General features: G+C 40.1%; 1 protein-coding gene across 4 annotated transcripts in view; it reads right to left on the reverse strand.

Moving 5' to 3' along the window:
• Positions 1 to 17,941, reverse strand: part of CFAP91 (cilia and flagella associated protein 91) — a 71,689-nt gene extending 53,748 nt beyond the window's left edge. For all 4 annotated transcript variants that reach the window (XM_002813245.5, XM_054551440.2, XM_054551437.2 and 1 more), the window contains exons 1-5: positions 17,705 to 17,941; positions 13,995 to 14,071; positions 13,319 to 13,476; positions 5,958 to 6,041; positions 4,743 to 4,799 (exon numbers count right to left, since the gene is read on the reverse strand). In XM_002813245.5, coding sequence (XP_002813291.1) covers positions 4,743 to 4,799; positions 5,958 to 6,041; positions 13,319 to 13,476; positions 13,995 to 14,071; positions 17,705 to 17,828 — 500 coding nt within the window. In that variant the 5' untranslated portion in view covers positions 17,829 to 17,941. The remainder of the gene's footprint in view (positions 1 to 4,742; positions 4,800 to 5,957; positions 6,042 to 13,318; positions 13,477 to 13,994; positions 14,072 to 17,704) is intronic.
• Between the last annotated feature and the right edge of the window lie 307 nt (positions 17,942 to 18,248).

Raw genomic sequence — 18,248 nt, forward strand, 5'->3', positions numbered from 1 at the left:
AGTTAAATACCCCATGGAAAAATGAGTAAAGGAGAATTCACAAAACAAAAAGTAAAACTTCTAACAAACATATGAGAAGATAATGAAAATAACTAGTAATCAAAGAAAAGTAAAACAGCAAGATACTATTTTATGCTATTTTATCACATAAGCAAAGATTTAAAAGATTGAAAGTACCTAGCATTGATTATGTTGTGAAGAAATAGGCCTTCTCATAAACTGTTGATGGAAATACAAATAGGTACACCTAACTGACAAGTTAAAATACGCTTTCCTCCAGCATTTCTTTTTTTTTTTTTTTTCTTGAGATGGAGTCTTGCTCTGTCGCCCAGGTTAGAGTGCAGTAACGCGATCTTGGCTCACTGCAAGCTCCGCCTCCTGGGTTCAGGCCATTCTCCTGCCTCAGCCTCCCGAGTAGCCGGGACTACAGGTGCCCGCCACCACGCCTGGCTAATTTTTTTTTTTTTTTGTATTTTTAGTAGAGACGGGGTTTCACCATGTTAGCCAGGATGGTCCCGATCTCCTGACCTCGTGATCCACCCGTCTCTGCCTTCCAAAGTGCTGGGATTACAGGCATTAGCCACCGCGCCTGGCTGCTCCAGCGTTTCTACTCCTAGGAATTTATTCTAGGAAATAACTGGACAGGTATTCAAAGATACATATGCAAACATGTTCATAAAGTCTCATTTATAAGAGTGAAAAATTAGAAACTTAAATGATCACATCAATACGAGAATTGTTTAAAAAAATATGAAACAGCCATAATGGAATTTATGCAGCTATTCAAAATAATAATGTAATCTATACCTCTGAGCATTCAAAAATGTCCATGATTCATTGTAAAGTAGAAAAAAATGACACTATTAAATGGTATGTATAGTAGGATTCCATTTTTACATTTTAAAACTGTGTTTTTATGCATACAAAAATACCTAGATGTATATACAATAAAATAATAGTAATTATTTCTAGATAGCAAAATTATACAGATAATTTTTTTCATCTTTATACTTTTCTGAATCTTCTTTTTTAACATGTACATGCATTGCCTCTAGAATAAGAAAAAAACCAATATAGCCACTTTGACTTAAGACATTTTTTTCAAGTTGGTGAAAGCATTGATTAAATTATATAAATAACTAAAGATGAAGGCAAAAACAAAGAGATATTTCCATTTTGAAAAACAGAGGCAATGGTAAGAGCTTACGAGCACAGCAAATACATACACCAAAGATTTAAAAAAAAAAAAAAAAAAAAAGGGCGAGGTACAGCGGCTTATGCCTGTAATCCCAGCACTTTGGGAGGCCAAGGCAGGCGGATCACGAGGTCAGGAGTTCGAGACCAGCCTGGCCAACATGTGAAACCCTGTCTCTACTAAAGATACAAAAAATTAGCCAGGTGTGGTGGCATGTGCCTGCAATCCCAGCTACTTGGGAGGCTAAGGCAGGAGACACTTGAACCCCAGAGGTGGAGGTTGCAGTGAGCCAAGATCGCGCCACTGCACTCCAGCCTGAGTGATGGAGCAAAACTCCATCTCAAAAAATAAATAAATAAATAAAAATAAAATAAACATTTTTTACAAAAGCATTTCAAGCCAGTTAGAAAGAAATACCTGTTTGGAAGTTCAACCTGTGCTGGAGCAAGTACTTTAAATATTTTCTTTTTTTTTGGTCTTGTTGTGTTTTTTGAGATGGAGTCTCGCTCTGCCACCCAGGCTTGAGTGCAGTGGTGTGATCTCAGCTCACTGCAACATCCACCTCCCGGGTTCAAGTGATTGTCCTGACTCAGCCTCCCAAGTAGCTGGGATTACAGGTGCCCACCACCTCACCAAGCTAATTTTTGTATTTTTAGTAGAGTCAGAGTCTCATCATGTTGGCCAGGCTGGTCTCAGACTCCTGACCTCAAGTTATCCTCCTGCCTCAGCCTTCCAAAGTGCTGGGATTACAGGTGTGAGCCACCGCGCCAGGGCTTTAGTTTCTAATGCTGAACTGTAACTGCTATTGAAGTCACTTTCCAGTAGTTGCTATAAATTTCTAACATGTAGATAATATATGGCTTCTTATGTTTTCAGTAGAAATTATTCTACTATAAAATTCCAGTTGAATAAATAACTTCAAATCAGCTTTATGTCATCCAAAGTCACATGAAGTTTTATTATATTAGTGAACCATTATCTTGAATTAAGAGAATAAATTATTTTTTCTCAAATTAAATAATTACATATTTGAACCATCTGATCAAATGTGCTTAGTTTATGATAAGGCCTAATGAACTCTTCTGATGAAGGTTTCTGGCTTCGTATCTTTCCAGGTGGGTCAGGGAACAGAATGTAAAAGAGGAAAGCTACTTTGAACTCTTTCAGTAACTTAATACATGGTTTCTTAACTAACTTCTTAATTTCTCCAATCTATTTTTTCCCTATTTCTGTTGGCTTTAGGGGAGAGTAAAATATGAGTAACAAAGAGCAATGATCCCTTTCCCACCTCCTCCCCAACCTCAAACAGGACCCAAACTCAGAAAGGTCCCACATCTGCTCCATGCTGGCCTGACCCCGGCTGTGTCCTGGCTCCCGCCCTCCAGCTCACCTGCTCTGGCTTTAGTACTCTTATGGCAGCCAGGGCTGCTCTATGTGTTCTATCCAGGCCCTTCCTCCTCCACCACTGCCCAGGCACCAGGAGCATGCACTGTCTGCCATACCTACAGTCTCCTAGATTTTCTCTCCCAGCCCCAACAGAGCTGTACAGAGAGGGGCTTCACAAACCTAGCAAATCCTGTTCTACTATGAACTTCATTGAATGTTTCAAAAGTATTAACTTTTTATTCTCTTTGAAAAGGTGCTTATGTAGAATCCAAAGGAAAGACTGCAACAGCTAGCCATGAAAAGGGTGTGGCTGGAGAAGGCAAGCTGGTCCCAAGACAATTCCATCCCTGATAACACAAGGTGGCATTATACTCACTGCTCAGAAACTCAAACATACTGGAATTCCAGAATTGACCTCACTCAGGAATACGGATTCATTCTTTAAAAAGTTCTAAGAGAGATAGAGAGTAGCTACAATGTCAAATGTCATGGTTTAACTCTTGGATGGAATCTTTATCCCTTGTGTCACCGTTATTTAGGGAGGAGTCGGGGAGGTCATGGTGTTCATCACTGCAGGCCTCTGAACTCCCTAGAATTAGTTTAACAACTTTTAGACTGAGGCAGTTATGACCTCCAAAGCAGGTAATTCAGTGAGCCTGATTTTAAAGAATTACCAGAAGGATCTTTAGGAATCTACACAGCTCATAGCTCCCCTTTTGCTCATACAAAACATTTCCTAGAATATAAGTCTACAGCTATTTCTGGATAAACTGGTACCCCAGGAAGTTGCTCTGCCTAGGGAGAGCAGGGAATCTGTACTCCATCTCTATAAAGAGCCAAAGGCATCCACACAGTCTTAAAAAAAAGTCAAGGGTGAAGTAGAGTCATAACTAGCATTTATTTTGAGGATTACAGACATTTAATAACACATGTCCTATTCATATGATGATATATATTATTAGGAATAACTATATTCTTTAAATGCACCCTTGAAAATCTAGTCCTGAATAAATTTGTATTCAGAAATATGAGACCTTAAAAAAGGTTTCTATTCCTGATAATTTCATGAATACCTTGGACTTTTTTCTCTTATAGAAATATTAAATTATATTAACAGAGGAAAGAGTGTAGCAAAAATTAGATTTTTAAAGGAATACTCTACCAGTCTGCTGTCTTGTCCTGAAACTAGAGACGAGAAATACGCATTTGTCTCAGATTCAGCCCTTGTCCCTTACCTCCCTCTTACCTTGGTTCACTCCGTTGTGGGGCAGAAACCATGTTTTATTTATCTTTGTATACCACATTGTCTGTGTAGATTAGATGGTTATTAAGTTATAAAATTCTAGCATTCAAAAAATATTACATGACTGATTTGTTTATTTAAGGAAATGTTGAAGAACTGTCATCAAATAAGTGTTTCAGAGAAGCAGAAGAAGATATTTAAAGCACTTTTCAACTTTTTTAAACTACAACTGCTACAATTTGAATATGTGTCTGTGCCTTCTCCAAAATTCATGTTTAAACTTAGTCCCCATTGTGGTGGTCTTAAGAGGGGAGGCCTTTAGGGGAAGTGATTAAGTCATGAGGACTCCACCCTCATCAATGGATTAGTGCCTTATAAAAGGATTGGAGAGAACTAGCATAGGTCCTTTTTGCCCTTTCACCTTCCACCACGTGAGGACACAGCATTTGCTTCTTCTGCCATGTGAAGACACAGCAAGAAGGCCCTCACCGACACTGACTGCCCACTGGACTGCCTTGCTTCTTGGACTACCCAGCCGTCAGAACTTCAAGAAATAAATTTATTTTATTTATATCACTCAATGTGTTAATTTGTTATAGCAGCACAAATGGACAACTAACAGTAAGAAATACATTTTATATCATAATCCATCATATACATATAAACATATATTTTTCTGAAACAAAAGTGATAAACAAAAACAAACTTACCCTCCATATACCTGATGCTTTGGCTATTTTCTATTCTGTTTCATGTTTTAAAATGCTGCTCATGACACACTAGAAGATTTCATACCCTTCTAATGCTTTGTGATCCACAATTTGAAAAATAGTGATTTACAGAACTATCTTCTAAGAAAAAATATGGAAGCAAACAATAAATAAACTGAGAAAGAGTTTTCAAATAATGGTTACTTACTTGGATACGGCATAAACAACATTGAATGGCATCTGCTGAAAAAATGGAAGAAAAGGCCTGGGAGGAAAAAGAAAACATAAATGTGTGGGACTTTTGCAATGAATGCACTCTAAACTCTCTTACAGCTCTAATATTTGTCCCTTAAAAATCAGTGAGCTTAAATATCCCATATATCAGTGTTACTCAAACTTCTGGATATACAAAATCACTGCAGGGTGGGGAAGTTCTAAAATGCAGATTCCCAGGTCTGGCCCATGAGACTCAGTACGTATAGGGTAGAGCCAATGAATGTGCATTCTTAATAAACACTCCAGTATTTTCTCTTCAGATGGTAAACAAGTCACACTTGAAGAAGCCACACTTTAAGCCCTGCACTTGGGCTTCAGCTGGCCATTAGTTCCCAACAACTTCTCAAGTTCCTGAGACATTGTGAAATTCACAGTGATTTAATCTGAAGCCTCCCCCTAAAAGTTAAGAATTGTACAGTTAACTGTACAGAACTGTATAGTTAACAGTTAAGAATTTAACATTTTTCTGGAAAAGTCAGCATCACAAAATTTCCATAAGGAGGTTGCTCATAAATAATAATGTGGATTAGAAATTTACTTTCTCAAGGAAGCTTATGCAGATGTGGTATCAAGACTATTTTTTCTAACTCCAGTAAGATATATAAGGAAATCCCCATCTGATTTTAATTTGATTTGAGTATATGGTTATTACATAAGCATAAACCACAAATGAAATAAAACGAACCTTTTGGCCATGTTGGTTTGGGCAAGATTCACACAAAGAGAACAAATGTTATCCCTTTGAACACAAGTTTCCCCTTCACTATGACTTCATGGTATCTCCACTGTGTCTCGTTCATTTGATGACTTCATTTCAAATGTTTTCAAATACATATTCTTAGTTGCAATCAGTATCTCTAAAGTCAGGCAGGCTTAGTTTGAACCCCAGATCTACCCCTTGCTAGCTTATATGACCTTGAGCAATCTATTTATCATCTCTCGGTCTCAGCTTCATTATTGGTAAAACGGGGATCATATATATCTTAGCCTACATTTCTGTTGTAAAGATTAGATCATATGTATGTAAAGCACTTAAAATAGAGTCTGACACATTGTATAAACTGAAAAATGATAACTGTTATTATTATCATAAAGAGGTTCTCTAATAATATTAGGGCTCAAATATTCATTAGTAATTACATTCTACCTTTCAAAGTATTTATAGCGATTCTTTCCAGTAACTTCAGGATCTTCATAAACTTCTCTAGGCATCTGAAAAGAAGTGTCAGTTCTAAAATGAAGCAAGAAAACATTATTCAAGTCTAAAATATTTCCACATATAATTTCTATTTAATATTTCTATGTGTATAGAGTAGGAGCTACACAGAGTATCTCATACTGAGAGTAAAGTCTTCCACAACCTGCATTTGACTGCCATACAACTTAGAGTATATATGATTCTTCCTCTGCCCTGAGCCAGGAGACCAGGACCTAGTCAGAGGGAGCAAGAGCTGAGAAAAGAGTGGATTTATGAAATCCCAGATACAAAAATGCCCAATTTTAATTAAAAGGACACAAGAATAACAAAATATTAACAGACAATTTTTTTTTTTTTTTTTTGAGATGGAGTCTCGCTCTGTCACCCAGGCTGGAGTGCAGTGGCGTAGTCTCGGCTCACTGCAAGCTCCACCTCTTGGGTTCATGCCATTCTCCTGCCTCAGCCTCCTGAGTAGCTGGGACTACAGGCGCCTGCCACCACACCCGGCTAATTTTTTGTATTTTTTTTTTTTTTTTTTTTTTTTTTTTTTCTAAACAACAAAAAAGAGCTTTAATTGAAATGATTGAAGGATAATTTGCCTTCCTTTTTTTTTTTTCTTTTTTTTTTTTTATTTTTTTATTTTTTTTATTTATTTTTTTTCTTTTATTATTATTATTATTATTATTATACTTTAGGTTTTATGGTACATGTGCATAATGTGCAGGTAAGTTACATATGTATACATGTGCCATGCTGGTGCGCTGCACCCACCAACTCGTCATCTAGCATTAGGTATATCTCCCAATGCTATCCCTCCCCCCTCCCCCCACCCCACAACAGTCCCCAGAGTGTGATGTTCCCCTTCCTGTGTCCATGTGTTCTCATTGTTCAATTCCCACCTATGAGTGAGAATATGCGGTGTTTGGTTTTTTGTTCTTGCGATAGTTTACTGAGAATGATGATTTCCAATTTCATCCATGTCCCTACAAAGGACGTGAACTCATCATTTTTTATGGCTGCATAGTATTCCATGGTGTATATGTGCCACATTTTCTTAATCCAGTCTATCATTGTTGGACATTTGGGTTGGTTCCAAGTCTTTGCTATTGTGAATAATGCCGCAATAAACATACGTGTGCATGTGTCTTTATAGCAGCATGATTTATAGTCCTTTGGGTATATACCCAGTAATGGGATGGCTGGGTCGAATGGAATTTCTAGTTCTAGATCCCTGAGGAATCGCCACACTGACTTCCACAAGGGTTGAACTAGTTTACAGTCCCACCAACAGTGTAAAAGTGTTCCTATTTCTCCACATCCTCTCCAGCACCTGTTGTTTCCTGACTTTTTAATGATTGCCATTCTAACTGGTGTGAGATGGTATCTCATTGTGGTTTTGATTTGCATTTCTCTGATGGCCAGTGATGGTGAGCATTTTTTCATGTGTTTTTTGGCTGCATCAATGTCTTCTTTTGAGAAGTGTCTGTTCATGTCCTTTGCCCACTTTTTGATGGGGTTGTTTGTTTTTTTCTTGTAAATTTGTTGGAGTTCATTGTAGATTCTGGATATTAGCCCTTTGTCAGATGAGTAGGTTGCGAAAATTTTCTCCCATTTTGTAGGTTGCCTGTTCACTCTGATGGTAGTTTCTTTTGCTGTGCAGAAGCTCTTGAGTTTAATTAGATCCCATTTGTCAATTTTGGCTTTTGTTGCCACTGCTTTTGGTGTTTTAGACATGAAGTCCTTGCCCATGCCTATGTCCTGAATGGTAATGCCTAGGTTTTCTTCTAGGGTTTTTATGGTTTTAGGTCTAACATTTAAGTCTTTAATCCATCTTGAATTGATTTTTGTATAAGGTGTAAGGAAGGGATCCAGTTTCAGCTTTCTACATATGGCTAGCCAGTTTTCCCAGCACCATTTATTAAATAGGGAATCCTTTCCCCATTTCTTGTTTTTGTCAGGTTTGTCAAAGATCAGATACTTGTAGATATGTGGCATTATTTCTGACGGCTCTGTTCTGTTCCATTGATCTATATCTCTGTTTTGGTACCAGTACCATGCTGTTTTGGTTACTGTAGCCTTGTAGTATAGTTTGAAGTCAGGTAGTGTGATGCCTCCAGCTTTGTTCTTTTGGTTTAGGATTGACTTGGCGATGCGGGCTCTTTTTTGGTTCCATATGAACTTTAAAGTAGTTTTTTCCAATTCTGTGAAGAAAGTCATTGGTAGTTTGATGGGGATGGCATTGAATCTGTAAATTACCTTGGGAAGGATGGCCATTTTCATGATATTGATTCTTCCTACCCATGAGCATGGAATGTTCTTCCATTTGTTTGTATCCTCTTTTATTTCCTTGAGCAGTGGTTTGTAGTTCTCCTTGAAGAGGTCTTTCACATCCCTTGTAAGTTGGATTCCTAGGTATTTTATTCTCTTTGAAGCAATTGTGAATGGGAGTTCACTCATGATTTGGCTCTCTGTTTGTCTGTTATTGATGTATAAGAATGCTTGTGATTTTTGCACATTGATTTTGTATCCTGAGACTTTGCTGAAGTTGCTTATCAGATTAAGGAGATTTTGGGCTGAGACAATGGGGTTTTCTAGATATACAATCATGTCATCTGCAAACAGGGACAATTTGACTTCCTCTTTTCCTATTTGAATACCCTTGATTTCCTTCTCCTGCCTAATTGCCCTGGCCAGAACTTCCAACACTATGTTGAATAGAAGTGGTGAGAGAGGGCATCCCTGTCTTGTGCCAGTTTTGAAAGGGAATGCTTCCAGTTTTTGCCCATTCAGTATGATATTGGCTGTGGGTTTGTCATAAATAGCTCTTATTATTTTGAGATACATCCCATCAATTCCTAATTTATTGAGAGTTTTTAGCATGAAGGGTTGTTGAATTTTGTCAAAGGCCTTTTCTGCATCTATTGAGATAATCATGTGGTTTTTGTCTTTCGTTCTGTTTATATGCTGGATTACATTTATTGATTTGCGTATATTGAACCAGCCTTGCATCCCAGGGATGAAGCCCACTTGATCATGGTGGATAAGCTTTTTGATGTGCTGTTGGATTCGATTTGCCAGTATTTTATTGAGGATTTTTGCATCAATGTTCATCAAGGATATTGGTCTAAAATTCTCTTTTTTTGTTGTGTCTCTGCCAGGCTTTGGTATCAGGATGATGCTGGCCTCATAAAATGAGTTAGGGAGGATTCCCTCTTTTTCTATTGATTGGAATAGTTTCAGAAGGAATGGTACCAGCTCCTCCTTGTACCTCTGGTAGAATTCGGCTGTGAATCCATCTGGACCTGGACTTTTTTTGGTTGGTAAGCTATTGATTATTGCCACAATTTCAGCTCCTGTTATTGGTCTATTCAGAGATTCAACTTCTTCCTGGTTTAGTCTTGGGAGGGTGTATGTGTTGAGGAATTTATCCATTTCTTCTAGATTTTCTAGTTTATTTGCATAGAGGTGTTTGTAATATTCTCTGATGGTAGTTTGTATTTCTGTGGGATCGGTGGTGATATCCCCTTTATCATTATTTATTGCATCTATTTGATTCTTCTCTCTTTTTTTCTTTATTAATCTTGCTAGCGGTCTATCAATTTTGTTGATCCTTTCAAAAAACCAGCTCCTGGATTCATTTATTTTTTGAAGGGTTTTTTGTGTCTCTATTTCCTTCAGTTCTGCTCTGATTTTAGTTATTTCTTGCCTTCTGCTAGCTTTTGAATGTGTTTGCTCTTGCTTTTCTAGTTCTTTTAATTGTGATGTTAGGGTGTCAATTTTGGATCTTTCCTGCTTTCTCTTGTGGGCATTTAGTGCTATAAATTTCCCTCTACACACTGCTTTGAATGCATCCCAGAGATTCTGGTATGTTGTGTCTTGGTTCTCGTTGGTTTCAAAGAACATCTTTATTTCTGCCTTCATTTCGTTATTTACCCAGTAGTCATTCAGGAGCAGGTTGTTCAGTTTCCACATAGTTGAGCGGTTTTGAGTGAGATTCTTAATCCTGAGTTCTAGCTTGATTGCACTGTGATCTGAGAGACAGTTTGTTACAATTTCTGTTCTTTTACATTTATTGAGGAGAGCTTTACTTCCAAGTATATGGTCAATTTTGGAATAGGTGTGGTGTGGTGCTGAAAAAAATGTATATTCTGTTGATTTGGGGTGGAGAGTTCTGTAGATGTCTATTAGGTCTGCTTGGTGCAGAGCTGAGTTCAATTCCTGGGTATCCTTGTTGACTTTCTGTCTCGTTGATCTGTCTAATGTTGATAGTGGGGTGTTAAAGTCTCCCATTATTAATGTGTGGGAGTCTAAGTCTCTTTGTAGGTCACTCAGGACTTGCTTTATGAATCTGAGTGCTCCTGTATTGGGTGCATATATATTTAGGATAGTTAGCTCTTCTTGTTGAATTAATCCCTTTACCATTATGTAATGGCCTTCTTTGTCTCTTTTGATCTTTGTTGGTTTAAAGTCTGTTTTATCAGAGACTAGGATTGCAACCCCTGCCTTTTTTTGTTTTCCATTTGCTTGGTAGATCTTCCTCCATCCTTTTATTTTGAGCCTATGTGTGTCTCTGCACGTGAGATGGGTTTCCTGAATACAGCACACTGATGGGTCTTGAGTCTTTATCCAGTTTGCCAGTCTGTGTCTTTTAATTGGAGCATTTAGTCCATTTACATTTAAAGTTAATATTGTTATGTGTGAATTTGATCCTGTCATTATGATGTTAGCTGGATATTTTTCTCGTTAGTTGATGCAGTCTCTTCCTAGTCTCGATGTTCTTTACATTTCGGTATGATTTTGCAGTGGCTGGTACCGGTTGTGCCTTTCCATGTTTAGCGCTTCCTTCAGGAGCTCTTTTAGGGCAGGCCTGGTGGTGACAAAATCTCTCAGCATTTGCTTGTCTGTAAAGTATTTTATTTCTCCTTCACTTATGAAGCTTAGTTTGGCAGGATATGAAATTCTGGGTTGAAAATTCTTTTCTTTAAGAATGTTGAATATTGGCCCCCACTCTCTTCTGGCTTGTAGGGTTTCTGCCGAGAGATCCGCTGTTAGTCTGATGGGCTTCCCTTTGATGGTAACCCGACCTTTCTCTCTGGCTGCCCTTAACATTTTTTCCTTCATTTCAACTTTGGTGAATCTGACAATTATGTGTCTTGGAGTTGCTCTTCTCGAGGAGTATCTTTGTGGCGTTCTCTGTATTTCCTGAATCTGAATGTTGGCCTGCCTTGCTAGATTGGGGAAGTTCTCCTGGATAATATCCTGCAGAGTGTTTTCCAACTTGGTTCCATTCTCCCCGTCACTTTCAGGTACACCAATCAGACGTAGATTTGGTCTTTTCACATAGTCCCACATTTCTTGGAGGCTTTGCTCGTTTCTTTTTATTCTTTTTTCTCTAAACTTCCCTTCTCGCTTCATTTCATTCATTTCATCTTCCAGGGCTGATACCCTTTCTTCCATTTGATCGCATCGGCTCCTGAGGCTTCTGCATTCTTCACGTAGTTCTCGAGCCTTGGTTTTCAGCTCCATCAGCTCCTTTAAGCACTTCTCTGTATTGGTTATTCTAGTTATACATTCTTCTAAATTTTTTTCAAAGTTTTCAACTTCTTTGCCTTTGGTTTGAATATCCTCCCGTAGCTCGGAGTAATTTGATCGTCTGAAGCCTTCTTCTCTCAGCTCGTCAAAGTCATTCTCCGTCCAGCTTTGTTCCGTTGCTGGTGAGGAACTGCGTTCCTTTGGAGGAGGAGAGGTACTCTGGTTTTTAGAGTTTCCAGTTTTTCTGCTCTGTTTTTTCCCCATCTTTGTGGTTTTATCTATTTTTGGTCTTTGATGATGGTGATGTACAGATGGGTTTTTGGTGTGGATGTCCTTTCTGTTAGTTTTCCTTCTAACAGACAGAACCCTCAGCTGCAGGTCTGTTGGAGTACCTGTCCGGCCGTGTGAGGTGTCAGTCTGCCCCTGCTGGGGGGTGCCTCCCAGTTAGGCTGCTCGGGGGTCAGGGGTCAGGGACCCACTTGAGGAGGCAGTCAGCCCGTTCTCAGATCTCCAGCTGCGTGCTGGGAGAACCACTGCTCTCCTCACAGCTGTCAGACAGGGACATTTAAGTCTGCAGAGGTTACTGCTGTCTTTTTGTTTGTCTGTGTCCTGCCCCCAGAGGTGGAGCCTACAGAGGCAGGCAGGCCTCCTTGAGCTGTGGTGGGCTCCACCCAGTTCAAGCTTCCAGGCTGCTTTGTTTACCTAAGCGAGCCCGGGCAATGGCGGGCGCCCCTCCCCCAGCCTCGCTGCCGACTTGCTGTTTGATCTCAGACTGCTGTGCTAGCAATCAGCGAGACTCCGTGGGCGTAGGACCCTCTGAGCCAGGTGCGGGCTATACTCTCCTGGGGCACCGTTTCCTAAGCCCGTCGGAAAAGCACAGTATTCGGGTGGGAGTGGCCCGATTTTCCAGGTGCCGTCTGTCACCCCTGGAAGGGGAACTCCCTGACCCCTTGCGCTTCCCGAGTGAGGCAATGCCTCGCCCCTGCTTCGGCTGGCGCACGGTGCGCTCACCCACTGACCTGCGCCCACTGTCTGGCACTCCCTAGTGAGATGAACACGGTACCTCAGATGGAAATGCAGAAATCACCCGTCTTCTGCGTCGCTCGCGCTGGGAGCTGTAGACCGGAGCTGTTCCTATTCGGCCATCTTGGCTCCTCCCCCCTAATTTTTTGTATTTTTAGTAGAGACGGGGTTTCACCGTGTTAGCTAGGATGGTCTCGATCTCCTGACCTCATGATCCACCCGCCTCGGCCTCCCAAAGTGCTGGGATTACAGGCGTGAGCCACCGTGCCTGGCCAAAAGACAATTTTTCTATGTCCAGGCTAAAAGGCTTTATAATTTTTAATTTACTAAATGTGAACTTGTAAGTAATTAAAAGAATAAAGAATTCGACTTATCCTTGAAGGTGCTTTGGCCGCAAGTTTCCAAAAAATATTTTAGATATTAGCAGAAAAGAGCACTTTCAGTTGCTAAGTTGGATCCAAGCAACAACAAACTCAGTCATCCCTACCTTTGGTGGCAAGTTGTCATTATATATATATATATATATGTGAGACAAAATTTTATATATATATATATACATATATATCTCATATATATATCTCTCTCTCATATATATAATATATAATCAGGTTTGTTTGGTCAAAAGAGGTTTAGAAAGAAAATTTGGCCTAGGTATAACACCACAACTGAACATTTTAAAACCACACATGGTAAATGAATTTAAAAAAATGTTTTTAATGCATTTATTTTAGGCCCTGGAGCCACCCAACACTTACGTGGCGAGCTGCCGGAGGGCTTCTCTGTGTTTCTCCTCATGGCCCTTCCATTCCCGACTGATAAATGGTGGGACAGGATCTGACTTGCTCCAATATAGAGAATATCTTGGATAATGGATCAGGTTACTGAACATGGTTTTAAACCTGGGAACTTTTCTCTAATGTTAGGGAAGGGAGGCAAAGGACAAAATTATACCAACAGCTTTTCTAAAGCATTTTAATTACATTGTAAACTCTTTTTAAAAACATACAAAACAATGTATACAGCATAAGAAGAGGGGTTATTGCTATATGCATAGAATATCTTTAAATAGATGCCCAAGAAACTGATGACAACAGCTGTTTATGTGGAGGGGGTGGGGGGTAGAGCTAGAATTTACTTCATACTGTACATGCTTTTGTACTACTTGAATTATTTTAACATGGGCATATATTATTGTATTTATCCCATTGAAATAAATTAGCTTATGGGTTCTCTATTCATTATTAGTGACTTAATCCTCACAATGAGCCACAAGTATTAAGATGCTTTGCCCCCCAGTAATCTTGGCAAGGTAATTTCTGTGGAACCTAAAATCCAGTGAAGATTTGGTGATTAGTCAATCTGATCAATGCAGTTAGGCAAACTAGATGGTTCAGGTTCATTAGGTAGCCTTGGCTGATGAATTAGACATACCAGTCTGCTGCGAATCAGGGTGGCTTGGATATTTGCCTGTGTGTGGTCTTTCTCACTTGACACAATAAACAATGGATCTGCAAAATAAACAATCAAGTAGCATAACAAATAGAACATATCTACCCCTAGGCTGAGAATAATGTCAAAGCCATGTAATCTCTTAATTGGAAAACAAATTTAAAAGTTTAAATATTGCCTGACTCTGCAGCAGCTCATGCTCTGTTGTGCATGTGGCCCTGTTACTCTACCACTTCTACCAGCAAGTGGTAGATGTTTTTCTTTTCTGAGTATTCCAAGTCAGCTTACGGAAGTGGAATTCATAAAGAAAGTCTAGCATGTTTTCAAGTACTACACCCTAAACACACTTTCTTCTCTCCTATGAACAAAACTCCTTTTGAGCCTGGGTAGCCCAAAAACTTCTTCAAGGGAAAGACCTTGTATATATGCACTATGCCAATTTGCAAGTGAAAGAAGTAATACATTTATACTATCTCCCATATTTGGTGCACTAGAAAGATGCAAACCACATGATATCTCAGAATTGGTGAACACAGTTAAAAAAAAAAAATCAGCTATCTTCAGAATTCACCCCTTAAGTTTGTAAGTTTGCTGATGATGGGACTGTTATTTTTACAAAGTTCAACAAAATATTGCCCTGCTATTATAAGTATCTGTTTATCAGGTATATCTTTAAAGTGATGAAGAGTATTCATGATTGACTATACTGTACCACCCTTTAAAATCAACTGATTTGCCATTAAATTAACAAGCAACCTTCAGATACACTTGATTTCCCAAGTAGACTTGTCTCTGGGGAGGCAAATACCCTGACCAGCTAGTCTAGATAACATGGTAACACATATTTCTCCATAGAAATTAATAAATTGGGAATTGTGATTTAGAAACAAGTCCCTTTTGAATTTGGATAATATGTGTCAATTCCTAAACCTAATAATTCATTAGTAACCCAACAAATACGATTTACTAAATGCAGACATTGGATAATCCCACCAAGGCTGAAAAGCTGCAAGAGGCTCAGGCTCTTTTTGCTCCTTCATTCAACACATGTTTATTGACTGGCTACTCTATCTAGGTGCTTAGAATACATGAACAAAATGACAAAAATCTTTGACTTCATGAGAGAGAGACAATAAACAACAAACATAATAAACTAGCAAATTACACATTAGAATTTGAGGGTTGTTATTTTTAAAAAAGAAGAAATCGGGTAAGGAAGATTGGGTTGCAATTTTAACTAGGGTGGTCAGCGCAGACCCTTGAGAAGGTGGCATGTAAGGAGACTTGAAGGTGAGGGAGTTAGCTAGTTAGATATCTGAAGAACATTCTAGGATGAGAGCATGCCTGATACATCTGAAGAACAGCAAAGTCCCTAGGATGGGAACATGCCTGATACATCTGAAGAATAGCAAAGAAACCAGGACGAATGAGGCATAATGAAGTGGGGGAAAGAGAGTAGATAAGAGGCCAGAGAAGTAACTAGGGAACTAATCACATAGGGCTTCGTAGGGAAGGGTAAAAGAGCCTGGAAAGGTGTTCAACTTTGCACCACCACAGTTCTGTCAAGGTGGAAACCTGGCCCAAGGCCAGTCAATTCATTGGCCAGCCAACAACCAATCTTAAATTTCTAACTTAAATTTTCAGCTACAATACACAAAGACGCTATACAATTGGTGGTGAGCTTTAGGGCTAATTAGTCAAGAAGCATGCCACCCTAGTCCCTATCATAGTAAGAGAAATCCATACACAAGAGGCTTTCTGTCAGATGGAAGGAAGTAAGCATAGTGATGTGTTGCTTAATGATGGGGATACATTCTTAGAAACGGGTCATGAGGTGAGTTTATCGTTGTGTAAATATCAGAGGGTACTTAACATAAACCTAGCTGGTATAGCCTACTCCACACCTAGGCTATATAGTATAGCCTATTGCTCCTAGGCTACAAACCCATACAGCATGTTATTGTACTGAATACTGTAGACAGTTGTAACACAATGGTATTTGTATATCTAAACATAGAAAAAGTGATGCATTGGGCTACAATGTTATGACAGCTACAATGTCACTAAGTAATTGGAGTTTTTCAACTTCATTATAATCTTATGGGACCATCCTTATATGGTCCCTTATGGGACCATCCTTATAATCTTATGGGACATCCTTATACTGGGTCAACAGTAGTCCACTGTTGACCGAAATATCATTACTTGGGGCTTGACTATACATAGAAACAAGGCTAGAGTTGCCAGATAAAATACAGGATGCCCAGTTAAATTTAAATTCAGATATGCAATGAATAATTTTTTAGCATAAACATGTTCCAAAATATTGCACAGGACAAAAATTTATACTAAAATATTATTCATTATCTGAAATTCAAGCTTAACGGTGCCTCTTGTATTTTTATTTGCTAAATGGGGCAACCCTAACAAGGTGAAAGGTCATAAGGTCAAAGAAAGAAAGCAGGAGAGCACAGCATCTTAGTTCTGATTTTCCCCGTCCAGGTTCTCACCTGCCCTGGCTATAGTTCTCTTCCTGTCCATGAATAGCGGTGAGATTGTCTGTTTTATAACAATCCAAACTTTTATTTGATCTACTGTGAGTGAATTTCTGTTCTTAGCAAGGGACATGGAAACATTTAGCAATTCCTCTGCAAAAGAGACACTTCGGCATCAAAGAAACAACCAGCTTAATAAATACTTTGGGTAGATGTTTGTTCTCCTCAAATTACTCGTGAAAAAAAAAACACAGTGATGTGTTTACAGGAGCTAACTTGATTTATTTCACAAAACCAAGAGTAAATACAGAAAACCACTGGCCAGAGTATGTCAGCAATCATTACACAGCCTCTATCTAGGAATGTGTACCCTAGAGATTCCCACACAAAGGAGACTGGGATTCCCAGAGGCAACACCACATTGCTGAAAGCAATGCAAGGTTCAGGTGAAAAACCTGGGATTGTAGAGGGCAAAATTGGTAAAAATCATGCTTAGCTGGTTACAATTCTTGCCACGGCAAATTCAATAAACATTTATTTATTGAAGTGCCTAGTATATGTAACAGCACTAGAATAGGCGCTCAGAAGACTACAAAAATGTGTAGAACAGGAACTTAAGGAACTCAAGGAGCATGGAGAGAGAGAAAACATAAAATGAACAACCAAGCCGTTAAAATAAAATTGACCCAAGAGGAGCCAGCGCACCCAGTCTATAAGCAATGCTTTGACGCAGAAGTTAAAAAAAAACAAACAACAACAACAAAAAAAAAACCTAAAAACAAGCAGGAGATAAACTGGCACTTCTTTTCGCCCAACTTGGATTTGCCCAGAGAGTTGGAGAGAAAAGATCATTTTTGTAGGGCATTTTATGCAGGAACGTTGAATGAATCTCCGAGTCTACAAATTGTTGCATACTTTTCTGGGTACCAAAACGCCCGGAACAGGTTTCAGGAAGATCGCCCCCTGAAGCGGAGTGCACCTGCGCCTTTCGATGCACCCGAACCCCCGACCCCAACCTGAGTGCGGCCACCTGGAGGGCTCGGAGCTGCCCCCACCCGACCAGGGACAACTGCGGGCAAGAGGTCAGTCCAGAGGGTCGTGTTTCGTTCGCCATGCCCCTGGCCAGGTTCCACGATCTGGGAGTCCACCTGGCCCAGGAGTCGACGGACGCGGAGGAAGGTCTGCGGCAGTCCTTACCGTACAGAAAATCATACGCTCGATTGGAGGAGATGTGGCTCCCAGCCCGCGACCTCTCCCGGTACCGAGTTTGAAACACCTGCGGCTGGGCCTGGGGTTCCTCGATGGTTACTGCGTGGCTCATGGTGCCGCCTCTTTCCTCGGGCCAGCAGGGGACCAGCGGGTCAGGCCTGACTGCTGCGTGGACGTCGCTATGGTAACGGCCGCCGGCGCGCAGGGATAGGGGGCGGGGCAAGGAGGAGTGAGGAGGCCGCTAGGCGGGGCCGGGCCGAAGAGGAGTGGAGAGAAGTGAAAGCAGGAGTGGCCAGGCGAGGGTCGGGAGGAGAGTGGAGGGGAAGATGAGAAGAGAGGGGAGGGGCAGGGTGGGGGAGGAAAAGGCTCGCTTCCCTCTATACTCTAGAGCCAGTGGGGAGGCTGGGAGAAAGCTACTCTTAAGTCATTGATTTGCCAGTTACACCTCGTAGCCTCTCGGAAATCCCTGGGAGATCGCATAACATTCTAGAATAATTGGGTGCCTCCTCGCCGCTCCCCCCAGCCCTTTTCC

The sequence above is a fragment of the Pongo abelii genome, chromosome 2 (assembly GCF_028885655.2).
Source record: "Pongo abelii isolate AG06213 chromosome 2, NHGRI_mPonAbe1-v2.0_pri, whole genome shotgun sequence".
NCBI lineage: Eukaryota > Metazoa > Chordata > Mammalia > Primates > Hominidae > Pongo > Pongo abelii.